The following is a 16,378-nucleotide window of genomic DNA, read 5'->3' on the forward strand; positions in this document are numbered from 1 at the left end:
TCTTGTTTTAACATGGATGCTGAATGGAATGCACTAAGTAATATAACCACAGTCTAAACTATGTAACATGTAACTATCTGCAACTATGCAACTTGTATTAGCCTCAAGAGTATCCAGTGATACAGGTTATAAATTGTTCTTCCTCACCCTCTGATATAATAAGATGGTTTGACAAAGTTCAATATAGTCTTGCATGATTCTTTAAGAACAAAGAAGAATTGTGTTATACTTTTAGAGATCAAAGCATAATTTGAGGGAGTATAGACTTTAAGGATGATTAGTTTAGAAGAACAGATATTTACTACATTATATATATGTAACCTGAAAACGTCCTTGGGTGCAGCCTCTGAAGAGCACCTTGATATGTCAATGAACTGCAGTAGCCTCACTCCCCATTGACCTCATTTCTTTCTAGTTTTAACTTCCACACTGTAAAGGACTGGGTCTACAAGTTGGAGTTTCTGCACTCACGTTTCCTGCTTGATAAGCAGGAAGAAGCTATAGTCAAAGGGGCTTTTGCCCGGCTTTGGATGGTATACCAATTGCAGCCATACCTGTTTTAACCTTTTATATATACTGTAAGCCGCTGAGAGTCATTTTGATTGTGGCAAGGTAAAGTATGATTAATAAATACAGTGTGAGGTTAAGTGTCAAGTGTACTTACAAAGTCACAACGTTCTCATGCCTAATCCCTTCATTCACTAGTTACTTTTGTTTCAGCAACTGAACTAAGTTGCATCTGTTTACATAGAGCTTTTGCAATTTTTGATTGTGAGAAATTCAGCTCCTGAAAAGAATCAGGGAAAAATTAACTGATTGCAAAAACATTTCTGCAAGGAATATTATCTACCTTTCATTCTCATTGTGCACACTATACACAGTGAAATCAATGCATGTGTTTGGCTGATGAGTGTTATGCTAGATTCTTAACTCACATAGGTATAAATATTTGCGTTCCCAATCTTTCTCTCAATAAAGTTGTGGGATGATGTGAACCTCACCTGAATCTTGAGTTTAGAGTGAAGCAGGCTCTCAGAATGTCTCAGATACACTTCTTTCCATTACTCAAACGCTCTTCTGTAGATGAAGGGAAGAACTGAGATTGCAGGACAACTCGAGATATCAGCATTCATTACCAGCAAAACTGACAGGAAAGACTTCTAAAGCTTAGTTCTCCAAGATGATTTGTTTTTAAAGAGTCTTGACAGAACCAGCATTTTATAAAATGCTTAGGATGTGGCTTTAAAAGCTTACAGTTAGTGTATTATACATAACTTCCATTCTCAAGCAAAATATTATATTGCCAAGGAACTATTCTCCACCTGATCTACAATAAACAGGTTCCCATAAACTGTTTTCAGATATGCTTCTAAAGGCCATGTGTTTTTCTAAGGAGACAATAAATCAACATTTTTGACCTGGTACTTTCCAGAGCTGCAGTTTTTAATATTTATAACCTTTGGCCAAGTTGGCTGGGAATTCTGGCTCCTACACATCTGAATGGTTCCAGAGTTGAAGAAAGGTATTTTATCCAGCCTTCTTCGCATGGACTCAAGCTACTGTATATTGTCACCTACTACCACTATCTTACTCTAGTACAATGTGTAATAAATGAGCTTGAGAGCCTGAGTTCTCACATAGTATTTTGTGGCTCAACTAACAGAACATGAGTTCTCCAATGTTTCCCACTTTGCCTCCATAAAATAGGGAGGAATCACCAAACTTCTGACAGCTAAAGCCCTTACCCCACTCTTGCTTCAGAACTGCTATGCTGACAGTGGCAAATACATGAAGCTCTGGTAACAAGTGGCAAAGAGATGCAAAAAATTGGAAAATCTTTAAAATCTGCAATTTTAAGCATCTCATAAATTTCAGGAGGGAGATCATTCCAGATTGAAGCTACTGCCACTAAGAAGCTCCACCTGCTGAGTAACCAAAGAGAATAACTCTGGTTTCTGGCTCATGCAATCTTAGCACTCAGTCCTGTAACAGTCAAAGCAAACTATCAGGTCTATTTATTACCTATAGACCTCCCCTTTTAAATTAAAAAAAAATATATCCTGGGAAGATTCATATAATTTTCCTTCAGCTTAAATAATATCCAACTAAATTGGCTTAAGAACATTTCTGTTCATAAATCAGAATGTTTAAACTCAACCAGTGAGACTTGGATTAAGCTCTTGATGCTAAACAGTATCTAGCAGCTGATGATTCCAGAAAACCTTTTCCAGACATAGAAGAGTAACTGGGTAAGAGTTAGGGATGTAGAAAACATTATGCACACAGAACAGCTGTTTTGGGATGGTCTGTGCTCATGCCTGTTTTGGATCCTTTGGGCTGTTAAACCATGATCAGTCCAATGTGACTGTCTACCCTGGTTCAAATCAAAAGAGTTTTCCATTTTACGCCTATTCTAGTAAGATTGGATGGAGGGAGACAGCAAAAACAGCAATAAAAATTCTACATGCTGTGCCATGCTCCATTGCAAGACCCATGTATTGTTTATTGGCCAAATATGACCAAGACCAAGCAGATTACCTTTTGTACAATTGAGTAAGATTCATAGTGTTCATTCTTTAATTAAAAATTATTTAGTTTACAGGAAATTAATCTGCAACAGACCAATTTTTTCACACTATAAAGTCACACTTAATTCAATAATAAAATAACACTTTATTTGCAAAATAAAAATAATTACATAGCAATATAAATAAACTGACAGGTCCAAATAATCTATGTAAATCCCATGAGATATATTCCAGCTCAAACACTTGAATGTCAAAGTAGGCTACCAAAATTAACTACTGAAGCCAGAGGTTTGGTCAAGCTTAGACATAAATTGTGAAATCTGTTCTAATATTTGAAGTTTTATTTCCCTCTTTTTTCTACAAACATACTGAGAAGAAAAATGATTGAGAGCTTTAAACTCTGGCCTTAATTTATCTTAAGAACACACCTCACATTAAAGGCATAACTTTTGGAGTTAACATTATATATTGTGCAAGGCCTATTTCAAACTCACTCCTTCAGCTCAGACATAAATTTATGTTGAAGGCTCCTATGGGTTTAGAATAACACTCTTAAAATGCAAGACACAGCCAAGCCTTGATTCTTAATGTGGATGTAAAGCTATACAACAGAGAATGCAAGAGAATATTAACACTTCTTCTGTTACACCAAAATGTAATTTCACACATAAGCTCCATTTATACAGGCACAACAACTTACTGAGCACCAATTCCCAGCTTTTTTTTTGTTTAATTTGAACACATTAATGCTCAATTATGGCCAAAACAAAAGTACTCTCAAAGTGTAAGTACCACAGTAGCAAAGCGATACAAAGCAGGGTTATCACTGGTAATGAAATGTTTTGTAGACCAGACTATCCAACACTTTTAATGAAACAAAACTACAATTCTGTTTTTAAAAAAAGTACAAACAACAAAACAACATTGTTAACGATTTCCCCCAAGTTCACTGCAAATGCCCTTCTCGCTGAATTCGAAGCCGCTCTTTCTCCACTTGCAAGCGTTCTTTTTCAATTTGCAGCTTTTCTGATTCAAACTTCAGGAATTGCAGCCTCTCCTTCTCAAGCTGCAAACGCTCTTTTTCAATTTTCAGTTTTTCTGTTTCTAAATCCAAAGGTTGTAGGACAGGCTTTTCTGCCTGGTTTGCATCATTCTCCAGGATAGGTTTTTCACCATGCTGAGCTTCAAGCCTCAGTTTCTCCCGCTCAATTTGTAACCGCTCTTTTTCCAGCTGAAGCCTCTCATGTTCCAGGTCAATATGCCGCAACCGCTCTTTTTCAATCTGCAGACGCTCCTTCTCAATTTGCAACCGTTCCGCTTCAATATCCAGCCGTTGTTTCTCCAGCTCTAGCTTCTGCTTCTCCAAGCTAATCAGTAAATGGGAATCTTCATAAGCCAGCCTAGCTTGAGCAGAGCTTAGATTTCCAAATTCTTCAATATGGGTGAAATCAGGAAGGTCACTTTCCTTTTTGGAATCTGGCAAAACTGAGGACAGAATTTCCTCTTCTTCCTCAATAGGAAACTAAGGAAATTAATCAGAAATTTTAACCTTGTTTGAAGCTAAATAGACATATCCCTCAACTGTAAATAAAGTAGATCCATAATTTCCCACTTACAACCACAAATGTTTTTTAGATTAACATGGAAAAAGGGTTGATATAATCAAGAGCAGAAAGTAGATATTAAAAGCTCTTGCTCTAAAAATGTTTGCTTCCAGTACCTCATAACATCTTGTAAACAAAAATACATAACCTGTTCAGCCCTGCCTCCTCTGGTAACATCACAAACATTGAAGTCATTTTTTAGCATAAGCCCAGCCACATATAAAAGACCCATCTCTATTAGAACACTGAGCCCAGCTCTAAAATTTGATGGATGAAATATCCAATTAAAAATTAAGGTAAATACATTCTGACAGTACAATCCTAGACATGTCTACATAAATTAGGCAACTTTAAGAAATTCGCAAAAGAGAAAGAAGTTTGGACCTTTATAAAAGAAAAGTCAAGAGAATCATATTTATTCGGCAAGTGTCAGTTATTCACTTGGAAGGCAGAAAAGTAACAGCTGCTGGGTAACAAGGAATTCCTCTATTTAAGAGATTACAGTTGTTTATACAGACTGACATTGCTCACATAAAGAAACACATGCTGAAATAGGTATATATATTGAGGACCAGATCATTCTCTAATTAATACCAAAAGACTTAACTGATAGCAAACAAAGCAAAGGGACAAAATGCAAGCAGATTATAAGGCAACAGAACAAAGAGTCAAAGTATCTGTGAAACTGGCAATCTATACCAACAACAAATTCACCATTAATGCTATGACAAGCTGGATTTCAAACTGAAAGAATAATGGTTGGAAAACCAAAGTAGAAAAAGAAGCAATAAACAAAAAATATTGGGAAAGAAGTGCTAAGCTGTCAGTAAGTCTGGACATCCAGAGAATCCATGTTCTAGGTCATGCTAGCTCTCCTGGAAATGAAGTACTTGATTGATTTGCAAAAGAAATCACTAGAAAACTGTGATTTTAGCATTTTGTGATCAAAATACCTCAGGGAGTCTGGGGGCAGGTTAATTAATTAATTTCAGGTTAATTCGGCTTCTGTTAAATCTCCAAATATTTTATAATAAAAGATACAAATATTTGGCTTAAACAATGAAGAATTTCAATACTGTCGAAAGTTCAAGATAATTCATATATTTATGTGTATATAACCAGATCATCTCCTCCATTTTTCAAATCTGTATCCAAGAGTATTTACAACCTACTGATTATGTACAACTAGCAAATTTTAAAATGTTAAAAGTATATATGGAAAATATGCACTGTTTGCTTGAACAACAGCATATTCTTTCCTATTGACTGATTTGGGTTTTTTTGCATTAAAAAAAAAGATTTAGATTCAATGAGACTTAAGGCCAGATAAGAATATAAAGAATTGGACTTACAGTAGTTTCTTCTAGTTAAAAATGTACCCCAGATGTTTAATCTTGCTTTTAACCAAATGTCCCTGGGCTAAGGATTAAATGAGTGTGTGAATAAAGGTTGATAACTGCATAATATGTATTAATAACCCCTTATATATCCAGTCAAACTATTAGTAGAAACAGAATAATTAAGACAGCTTTCACATTAAACAGATTACAGATAAATTATCACTTAGGTTGTATAAGACATGTAACAGTTAAGCTAGGCAGGTTTACAGAATACACCTACTGTACTATAGAATTACTTACTTCAAAACTCTGTGGATCTTCCTCCTCCTCTTCTACTTTCACTTCAGTTAACGATCCTCCTGCTTCTCTGAAATCTGTGATATTTTGCCATTCAAAATTAGATTCATTTGGAAATCCTATTTTCTCATCAATATCTTCATTGAGAGAGTCATCCAGATCAGATGAAGGGAGGTGAAAGCCAGCTCCCACTAACTTTATATTAGTATTCAGTCGCTTTCGTTTCATAAGGGCTCTCCAATCAAGGTATCGCCTTTTGACTTCTGTCCCGGTCCTTTGCTCTCCTTCACCTACAGCATTCACACATTCTGCAATTTCTTCCCAAGCCTTCCGCTTCATCTCATTAATAGTTGTATTTAGCTGCTTGGAAAAAAGCACCTCTCTCCTTTTTCGGATTTCTTTAAGTAGTGTTTGAGTCTCCTGAACACTGAAATTGCTTTTTCTTTTCCTTTTTAGTTGTTTCATCTTTTCCAGCTTTCAATGTACTTCTTTCTGCAGTAAACGGGATTAGTGCTCAATCATCCTGGAATTCAATTTGTTTATGCATAGTAACAAGTTCCCCTTTCAACTTTTTAAATTTTTAATAGCAGTAACCAAGTATGCAGATACAGCATTTACTCAAAAGGAACTTAATTCTAAAATCAGAACCATTAAATAATTGTTATGAATTAAGAGATCCTTAATTTATCTGACAAAATGTATTTTTAAAAAGGGTATATAATACCAATACTTAATTTTACATGCGATTTTGAGTTTTTTCCCCAGAAGACCACCCCACACAAAAAAACTGTTTTTAAAAGTATTATGCTTACTAACATTTGCTATCAAGCTAGCAATTTTTGAAACAAGAATATTTTACTGAGTATCAGATGCTTCCTTTAAACATTGTTAGCAAACATAATTAAGAGTTGAAAATTCTTTCTTTTTTTTTACTTAGCTTAATACAGACAATTTTTAAAAAGTGGACATATTACTAACTTCAGAACCACTCCAATAAAACTGGATTGACAAAATTTTGGAAATAATGTGACTATCTGCTCTTAAAGTTACAAAACAGAATTTGTTCATTTGCTTGTAATTTATGAAGGCAAATTTATTGGACCAGTTGTTATTGCTTACTGTATATGTTAATATGACTCCAATAATTTAGTTTTCAGAATCACTTAAGTAATCATAGGAAGATTATAACCATAAGAAATCAAGTCAGGAAAAAATTCCATCAGCAAATAGGTAAAGTCTAACTAAACTTTTGAAATAACATAATGTTTTTGTTTTTGTTCTTAAAAGAAACTATAATTCTTTAATTCAATGACAATTAACCATTTTAACCCAGAAGCCAGATTTATTTAGCCTGTGAATTTAACCTAAGTGCCATTGGTCCTGCATTGGATTTGAGGATTTTTTAAAATACAAAAGGGTGCAGACCAGCAGAGGCTAAATGACCATCCTGATTTTTTCCCCCCTTACAAAACCATCTGGAAAAGCTTCACTGGGTTTCATTATTTTGTTCTGATAAATTTCAGCATCATAATCTTGGGACCATAATATATGGGCCTGGAGGGCCAATTTTCAGGTGTTATACTACACTTGGCTGTAAATCTCAACTCTCTTGACACTTAACCACCTTATTTAGAAATCAGCTTATTTGGCAGAAGACTCTCAGACACAACTTGGCTAGAACTATCTCCTTATTGTAAACCAGAATGAAGCCATATGCTCTCAGCATGCAGAAAACAAAGCCTATATATAGAACTATGCTCCAGGGTTTAAACTCTACATTTTTTCCTAATCTTTCCAAGATAGTAGATACTTAGCTGTTCTTTCAATAGCTTTGAAAAGCACCTGTTCTATGTTAAAATATTGGTTGTCTCTAGTGTTGACACTGCGGGTTCTTCCCTCATCAGCTTCGTTTTTTACAACTAAGACTGTGCATCACTGCTTTAAATGTAACTGTTATATATAAGTCTTAAAATTTCAATTTTCATAGCAAACAACAAAAATACTAGATAGGGTAGTACATACATAGGTTATACCCCAGTTTCAGGGTTGAACACAAATCTTTAAGCAAAAGTGGTGCCATTCATTCTCACATTTGGGCACTATTTCTGACAATGCAAACTAGAATAATGTTAAATCACATCAGTAATTCACATGGTTTTCAATCTGCATTATTTTCTCACACATAACTGCTGCTATGTCCTCTGGTTTAGATTATTTGAAAAGGGGATTATGGAGATAAATCTTTTAATGTATAGTTTAAATTCAGATAATGGAGAGTATACCATTGCTTTTATTCTTGGAAATCTTTGAACTTCTGAGAAGCATTATGTTGAACATTACTCAGTAAAGGATCACTGTGGGAAACCGTTTGGTGACCCAAAACATTACATTATGTGTGGGATGGATTAACACAAAGTGAGCAAGCCATATTATACACATGGGATTTCCCTATTCTTCTAAATTTGGTAAAGTCCTTTTGTCTAAAATGAAGACTATACTGTCAATTTTTAGCATCTGGCAATGTGATCAGAGTCACCCAGGGAGCCAAAACAAAAAGGGGTTCCAGAACCACATGTAGTCCTTGGACCTAAAGCTATCCGCACCAGACTAGATGATTTATTGGTCTGATTCTGAAGCTATTTTCTAAAGCTCTTTCATTCCACTTCCAAATGGCATACGTGACAATAGACCGATCTAAAATATACATGCTTAACATTACATTTGGGTGGTACCATATCCAATGGCCTCCTAAATACATACTCATTCTGGAAGCACCTGGAGGGGAAAAAAAAAGAACTAGGCATATATCCATTTTCTTTTTTTACCCTCCAAGCTGATGATTTTTATAGAAGAGGTATCAATTAATATAAATGGAGACAGGTGCTATTTTTAAATACAGAAATAAAACGTTTTCCAGAGTTTATTGAAATTTTTGAGAATCCCTCTCTAAATATTAACTTTTGCATGTTTTTCACCAAACATTACTGATTGCAAGAATCAAAGCAATCAAGATCTTATGATTTATGGGAACACTATTCTGATGGAGTTATTGTTATATTACTATTACTTATATTATACGCTTATGATTAAAATTTCAAAAATTAAATTTCAATTCTTTCTACATAAGGGTGTAGCTTATCTTATTTTATTTTTTCTTGCTTTCTTTTTAAAGCATGGTCTTAAATTTTATGAAAGTTACATGTACATTTTACATTTATGAAAGTAAAATGTAAAATGTACATTTTACATTTATGAAAGTAAAATGTACAAACTACAGCAAGCTACACAATGGACTGTTTGTACTATACTGTTTGGAACAAATAGTTGGTAAGTTAAGTATTTCCTTTTGGGAAAAAAATCATAATTGACTTATTAATACAAAATATTAACTAAGTTTTCAGATGTCACAGGTTTATTCTATAACACTGTGCCTGATTCTGAGCCACTGAAAATACATCTTTCACATTTTTCTATTCTCTCAAAATTATTTTGAAAAAACAAAATAAGCTGCTCTAGGCAATTCACTAGTTCTTCCACTTTTCATCCCATGACTACATCTGGGATGGTATAGGGAAGCCTTTCTTCACCCAGTCCATAATGGTGCCAACTCAAATCAGGCCACAGATTTAAAAAAAAAAGAACCAAACAGGAGACAAAAAGCAGGAAAATACAGCCTCCTTTGCAATTGTTAGACTCCCTGCAAAGATGCTGCTCCCCACTTGATCAGTGCATCCTGTCATTTGCCATCACCTCAGAGTACCTGAATGAGACATTAGTGTGGCATGACATGAAAACCTTCTTCCAAGACTTATGATTCTGTGTAAAGACTTCCTATGGATGTGTGCCACAGTATCTAAATTTCATCAGATATCCTTTGAAATATTACATTAATTTCAATAGCCATTTTTTTCAATGTTTGTGTTATGTTTTTCTGTCAAGAGTAGATAAAAGGTAGAACTGCATTTGCTGCTAGAACTCAGGATGATCTGTAGATTGGCATATATAGGCTAAAAGTTACTTAAAAGCTTCTGCTTCTTTCTTAGCCAAAAATATCTAACTTAACATGAAAAAGACTGGAACTGATAGATTTTAATGTAGAACAGCAGTACACACTGTTCAGTTTTGGTCCATACAAATTCCTAAATTCAGAATCTTTTAATTCTAAGTGTATGGTTTACACTATGCTTTGGCTAATGGATTTTAGGATTCCAGTCAAGATGAATATGAAACTAAAAGCTTAAAGACTGCTTACCTCTGCTTCGTCCTATTATTGCAAAATATCTGTAGATTGATTGCTACTTTTGACAGAGCATTCATGTATTATCAAAATGAAGAATAAAAACTGTTGCTACTGCTAATCTTCAAAGAATCCTTTTTTTTAAAAAAAGCTCTTGGAATCCTTATTTTATCTTCCCCTTTGATACCCGCATCAGTGTTTAACAACTAGCCACTTCACTATCTATTTCTTGTACAGCAATGGCTAATTTGGAATTAAATATTCTGTAAATATATTCAAAGATCATTTTCTGGAACACATTTTTACATTAGTGAATGTTATCTATCGTTGTTGTTTGCTGTTTTTCTTCTATTGGAAGATCCAATCATAACCTCCAGTTTGCTTAGATATATTAATACTCTTGAGCACTGCAAATATACTAACAATTTTTCTTCTACCTTCAATACAGCTATGATATAACTCAGAATAAGAGATGCAAATAAAAACTACAAATCCCTCGAGGAATTTATGGCGAAAAATATCTGCAGATCAATCTTGGATTCAATCACAGATTGCCCTAATCATATCTGAAATTGATCCAAATGCCTACAGGAAAAATCTAGAATCTAGATTTTTGGGGGGTTTAGACTATTTGAGAATGTTCAAGAAATTGAAATCTTTAAGTATCAATTGAAATCTCAATCAGATTTATTTCTAGAGTGGAGAGTGGTAGTAGAGTGTTATCTATATTACAGATATTCCTTATAAGGAATGCAAAGATAAGCAAAGGCCATAACCCCACACTGCTGTGAAAAAACACTCTACAGATGAACAGCACAACTATTTTATGCTAGAAAATGAAGGGAATAGTAATGATTTTTAAAAGAGAAAGGAGATGCATTCTTGTTCAAATGACTTAACTGCCCATAAATACTAATATCTTCTCAAATCATGAATCGTTAAGTCATGTTCAGCACACCCTAAACAACTGTGTTTAGTGTGATCTACACTTACAATTTGAAATACACTGATTAAGAAGTGAACCCACTAAACTCAAAGGTTGGATGCACACAGTTATAGCTTGGTCTATTTAATTTTGGCTTAAACGAGTTTGGTGAACGAAGCCATTAAAATTCCCAAGCCATAATTTAAAACTGAGGGCAATGTGAGCAGCTTATTTAACAAGCCATGGCTTAGGAAGACAAAAAAGATCGAGGAGCTTCTGGCTGAGTTTATCTGCTACCTTATTAGCAAACAACAGACCTTCGCTCCTTTTTAAGGGACGCAATGGTTCTGTCGTAACAGCCCTGTATTTTTATAAATACCTAACAGCAGAATAGAGTTGGTCAGAAATAGATCTGTTCAGCATCCCCCACCTTAAATGGCACAGTCCAGTCTACCGCCTGAGGACTGTGCCTGTTCTTCCCGCCTTTAGGCAGTCTGAGGGGGAAGCAAAGAGAGAGGGAAGGCGTCCACCCTCTCTCTTGAAGAGCGGATGGAAGCACTTCAGATCGGCGGGAAGGGAGCATTATCGTCCTCAGTGCTGATCAGGGAAGGGGGCACGCACCGGCCTCCCTCCATCCGGCGGACGAACGAGCGACTCCCCGGCGGGAATGTCGGAGGCTGACCCGGGGGCGGGAGAGAAGGGGAGCCCACTCGAAAAACAACGGCGAGCGGGCGAAGGGGAAACGCGCCACATAAACACCGAGCCAACAGCCACCCCGCTCCCCACAGGCCGACGCGGCTCCTCCCCTTCCTCCCTTTCTACCCTCCCTCAGTAGCGCAAAAGCTCCTCACCTGCGCGCAACGCTCCCCCTCCGAACGCCGGCCTTTTGACCCACCCCCCTGCCGCTGACGAGCTCACCCGTCACTCACCGGTCCACGCGGCGCTCCGATTGGGCCGAGACGCGCGCTCGTCTGCTCGCGCGCTCCCAACGGCCCCAACCGCCTCCCACTGGCCCGCCTCTTTCCTCAACTCGCGCAACTTTGCTCAGCGCTTCCCCCGCCTCCTTCTCCTTCCTCTACGCCTCTCCCAGCTCCTGCTTATTGGACGCGGCAGCTGCTTGTCACCCAGTGCGGCCGCTCTCATTGGCTGGGAAAGCCAGGAATGGGAGTCGTCCTCAGTGCCGCCCGCCAAAGACAGAAGCTGGTGAGATGAAGCTGAGTTTGTGCTGTCATTTCTCTTTTGTCGCCGGCGCCCGCGTGCATTTCGACTTTGGAAGAAGTTTGAGAGACCTGCCCTGAGGAAACCACTTATTCGCGTACCCGTACGCTGGCCTCATACACTTCAGCCTCTAAACCGTGGTTCACAAACCTCAAGGGCTAAGCCCAAACCTACCAAAGAGCGTTATGGCTTAGAGCCTTCTATGAGCCAAGAGGCCGTGTGCTTAGTGCACCATGCAACCCAGTTGCTTGTGAAGTACACCGCAAAGCAGCTCACTCTGCCTCTGAAGATGCCAGTACAGCTGCTGGCAGAACCTCAGAACAAAAGAAAACTAGATCATGGCCATTCAGCCTGAAAGCCTGTCACTGCACCAGTGCTTTGTTTGGTTTAATACCTGTCCTGGGTGCAGACACGTGCACAGAGGCTGAAATGGCCCTAGACACGCTTAAGAAGCTAGTTGCTTTTGCCCTTCCCTTCCCTGCACAAAGACTGGATGGACAGTGGGACAAGAACATCCTCTTTGCTTCCAAACAGCAGACTACTCTAGGGATTGCAGGCAGACCGTATGAAACACACAAGAAAATCCTTCAGCAGAAAGGCCAGGGTGCAGGACTCTTGCTGTTGTTCCTGCACAGCACTCCTTATTCGCTCTACTTAGCCTAACCAAGACAAACTGGATGCTGAAAAGGTGGCAGGTGGCTGGAAAGTGCAAGATGCCACTCTGCCTGCTAATTAGGTGTTGCTCAGGACACCTGGACCATGATTGCATTTTCCAAAGGGGGAAAAAAAAACTCCAGGGAATAGACTGCTCACCTGCTGCACCCTTGGTCAATTCAGCGGTGAGAACCATTTAATAAACCCTATACTGTAGTCCCAGTTGCCACCCCAAAATGCACAAGTTGTTATGCAGGAAGCTGCAGGAGTCCCAGGTAAGGAGTGCAGGGGTGCCACAGAGGGTGGGGAAGGCTTGGGAGTCCCAGCGCAGGACACAAGTGCAGAAGGGCTGGGGGATGGAGGGTGCAAGCACAGGAAGGCCAGGGGAATTTACTAGAGAGACTTGCAACCTTCCCTGCTGGCTTCTCTGTTGATTTTGCTTATGGGAAGCCGGCAGGAAAGGTTGCAAATGTTGGTCACATGACTATGGGACACTGCAACTGTCATAAGCATGATCCGGTTGCCAAACCCCTGAATCGTGATTACATGACAGTGGGGGCACTGCAACAGCTGGAACATCAAGGACCAGTTGTAAGTACCATTCGTTCAATGCTGTTGCAACTTTGGTCGCTGAACGAGTGGTCGGTAAGCAAGGGCTACCTGTAATGGAGAACGCAGAAGTGAAAGTGCAAGTTGCAGTTATGTGATGTCTCACTTAACGACCACAGTGATTTGCTTAATGACACAAGCAGAAGTGATATAAGTCTGGAGTGGTCACGTGATTTTTCACGTAGGGACTGCAGTGTTTAACAATGGAGTTGCTGGTCCCAATTGTGGTTGCTAAGCAAGAACTACCTGTACAGCATAACCATGCTTATTCAGAAATCTGCCTTGATGCCTTCTTTCTTCACTTTACAGTGCTAACGTAAGGGGTATGGACATAATTTTTCATTATCACACAAGCTCAGTACAACATATTGGGTCAAATGCTTAGTGCTTTTATTATGCAAAAGAATGTACATTCCAGTACTCTTACTGCCACTGCTGATATTCTTATCAATGATAGATTTCATAAAACACCAACATATTGAACTAAGATATCAGTGATGCAGGTTTAGTTGTTTTAAGAAAGGTACATAATGCAATGTGCTAAAAACTTATGACATAAACATATTGCCTTATTTTTAGATACTATACTGATAAAAATGTTGGTCATTTTCACACAATTTATACAAGAATTCTGAAATTTATGTTCCCAAAGTATCTATTTTTGCCTTTGTTGGCAACTTTGGAAAAAACATCATAAACATCTGAAAATTTGGTTCAGCTTCTCCATTGTCGATCTCTTATATTTTGTGCTTACTACAAAAGTAAATCAGCTTTAGCCCCATCCCAGTCAGTGAAAACTATTATAGTTTGTGTAGGAATTAAAGATTTTTTTTTGTAAAACATTTAACTACAGTGCATTTGTCAGGATACTTTGATGGAAACCATGACGGTTAACCACCTTTGTTTAAAAAATTGTTGTCACATCTGTTTCGACAACAGACACTTGTTTTTTTAAATGTCAGCTATTCAGGAGTTTAAAAATAGTATAATCCATTTTTTCTGTCATTTTCCTTTAAAAGATATTATTTGCTCAGATACTAGAGCTGCACTACAGACCTTGGTTGAATATTTCCATTTCATTTCCTGTTTATACTTGCTGTATGTAAAATAATATAATCTATTACATTTTAACATTGATATTGCTAGTAGATCATTCAAGAAACTCATAACTGATCATATGAAGTTATATATGTTAATGTTCATTACATTATGCCATATCTTTATTGATCATACAAGAATTGAATAATTGAAATATCTTATGGTTATATTTTCTTAGTGCAAATAAGATATTGACATGCAATAAATTAAAATATATTATAGACCTGCAACACCAATTTCTCCTGCACAGTATAATGCACCCTTATGCTTTTCTTTTTTGAGCTTTAATTCCACCGCTTCATGGCTACTGCTTTAAAGCTGGTGAAATTTTCAAAAGTGTTTTTTTGATGTCACGGAAAAAGAACAAACAACCCATATAAACTGTCCAAATTCCTGGGACCTACCTAATGTAACGCTCCTTATTATCACAATCTTATGGTTTCTATCTTGGTCCCTTAATTATTTTGTTGTGCATGATTCCTTGAAAGATGTTTTCTCAGGATTGGCACTTACTCAAGAGCATATTTAAGAACAGAGACTCCAAGAACAGATAATATTTCTTGTTTATATAATGTACTGATATAAGCCTACTTTTTTTCAGCACATGGAATAAACTATACATGAGCAGCATGGAGAATTGACCATCACTGGTCCATGTTATACAGACTATATAATTTGAGGAAGAATGGCCTAGCCTTTAGTATGAAGAAAATTCCACTGATTTAATCACTTTCCCCTAAAGAAATGAACCTTAATTTATGCTAATAAATTTACAATAAATGGCAATGATTTAGTGGAACTTTAGTAGTATTTGATAGTAATGAAAGAGAAAATATGCTGAAATTCAGTAATTACAATTGCTTTTATGAAATAATCCTTTCTGTCTTGATTATATTGAAAGTACAACTTATCAGTTGTCTACAGAAAAAGGCTCATAATAAATCAGTGTCCCTATTGCACCACCACAACTGAATGTTCTTCCTTCTTTAGATTTAAGATGAAAAATCCTTCAAATCAAGTGCATGCTCACCTTAGAATCAACTCTGGGAGGTTTCAAATTATGACTGTTGCCTCAGTAGGAAATTGCTGCAGAAGTAATGAATGTAAACAAAAAATAGAAAAAACAGAGGAGGGTATGAAATACATTAATAATTGTGACTTTGTTTGAAAAAAAATGCAGTTTTATAGCCTATAGAAAGGAAAAGTTAGCGTAACAGCAACAGCAGGTTATGTGATATATGAAAGACAACTCCTACTCTTGAATTTGCATGTTATAAATTGTAAGTTTTTCTCCCACTACTATTAAAATTATCAATCATTCATGTATATATATTACACACACACACATGTGCACACTCATACTGTAATACTGATTTGGTCATTATTTTTCTTGAAACTAATAATCTGAAATGTATTCAGGTTATAGATGCCATTTTAAATAAACTTGTAAAAATTGGGGACAATTACAAGTTCCCCACTGTAGTTTTTAAATTAGTTCAAAATTGTTTTTGAAACTGCCCTTAATATCAAAAGTAGCTAGCCACTAAGCAGAGCTTATCTAGAAAAGGAAGGAAGGAAGGAAGGAAGGAAGGAAGGAAGGAAGGAAGGAAGGAAGGAAGGAAGGAAGGAAGGAAGGAAGGAAGGAAGGAAGGAAACCACCCAGAGTCGCTGTGAGTCAGCTGGCATGTAATTTTAATAAATTGTTACTTTACTATTATTAAAGACAGACCATCCAAATTCAAAAGATGGGTCTTAACACATCAACTATGGTGCAATTTACCAATCCCTGTTCTATGAAAATGAAGAGGAAATCATGGTTTGGTAGATTGGGCCTTAATTAGTTGCTTTCAAACTAAAAATAAATACTG

The 16,378-nt window shown here is 37.0% G+C and overlaps 1 protein-coding gene across 5 annotated transcripts; it reads right to left on the bottom strand.

Annotated features, from left to right (window-relative positions):
- Positions 1–2,633: 2,633 nt before the first annotated feature.
- On the bottom strand, positions 2,634–16,352 carry MSANTD4 (Myb/SANT DNA binding domain containing 4 with coiled-coils). 5 transcript variants are annotated; one of them, XM_088140628.1, is made up of 3 exons: positions 15,541–16,352; positions 5,773–6,261; positions 2,634–4,050 (listed from the first exon to the last, which is right to left on the bottom strand). In XM_088140628.1, the coding sequence occupies exons 2-3, from the start codon at positions 6,232–6,234 to the stop codon at positions 3,475–3,477; spliced, it is 1,038 nt and encodes a 345-aa protein (XP_087996754.1). In that variant the 5' UTR covers positions 6,235–6,261; positions 15,541–16,352; the 3' UTR covers positions 2,634–3,474. The 5 variants fall into 5 exon arrangements, with proteins under 5 accessions (XP_087996754.1, XP_087996756.1, XP_087996753.1 ...); XM_088140630.1 differs by lacking the exon at positions 15,541–16,352 and adding an exon at positions 11,861–11,958; XM_088140627.1 differs by lacking the exon at positions 15,541–16,352 and adding an exon at positions 11,783–11,844.
- Between the last annotated feature and the right edge of the window lie 26 nt (positions 16,353–16,378).

Source organism: Python bivittatus, unplaced genomic scaffold (assembly GCF_059951505.1).
Source record: "Python bivittatus isolate LINGU-HERP-01145 unplaced genomic scaffold, Pbiv_v1 ctg000340_np1212, whole genome shotgun sequence".
Lineage (NCBI taxonomy): Eukaryota > Metazoa > Chordata > Lepidosauria > Squamata > Pythonidae > Python > Python bivittatus.

Bases quoted from the DNA above. Each gene is read 5' to 3' on its own strand.
- MSANTD4 (XM_088140628.1), bottom strand. From the start codon at position 6,234: ATGAAACAACTAAAAAGGAAAAGAAAAAGCAATTTCAGTGTTCAGGAG. The intron at 4,051-5,772 runs GTAAGTAATTCT...TAATTTCCTTAG, and splicing joins AAGATCCACAGAGTTTTGAA to TTTCCTATTGAGGAAGAAGA.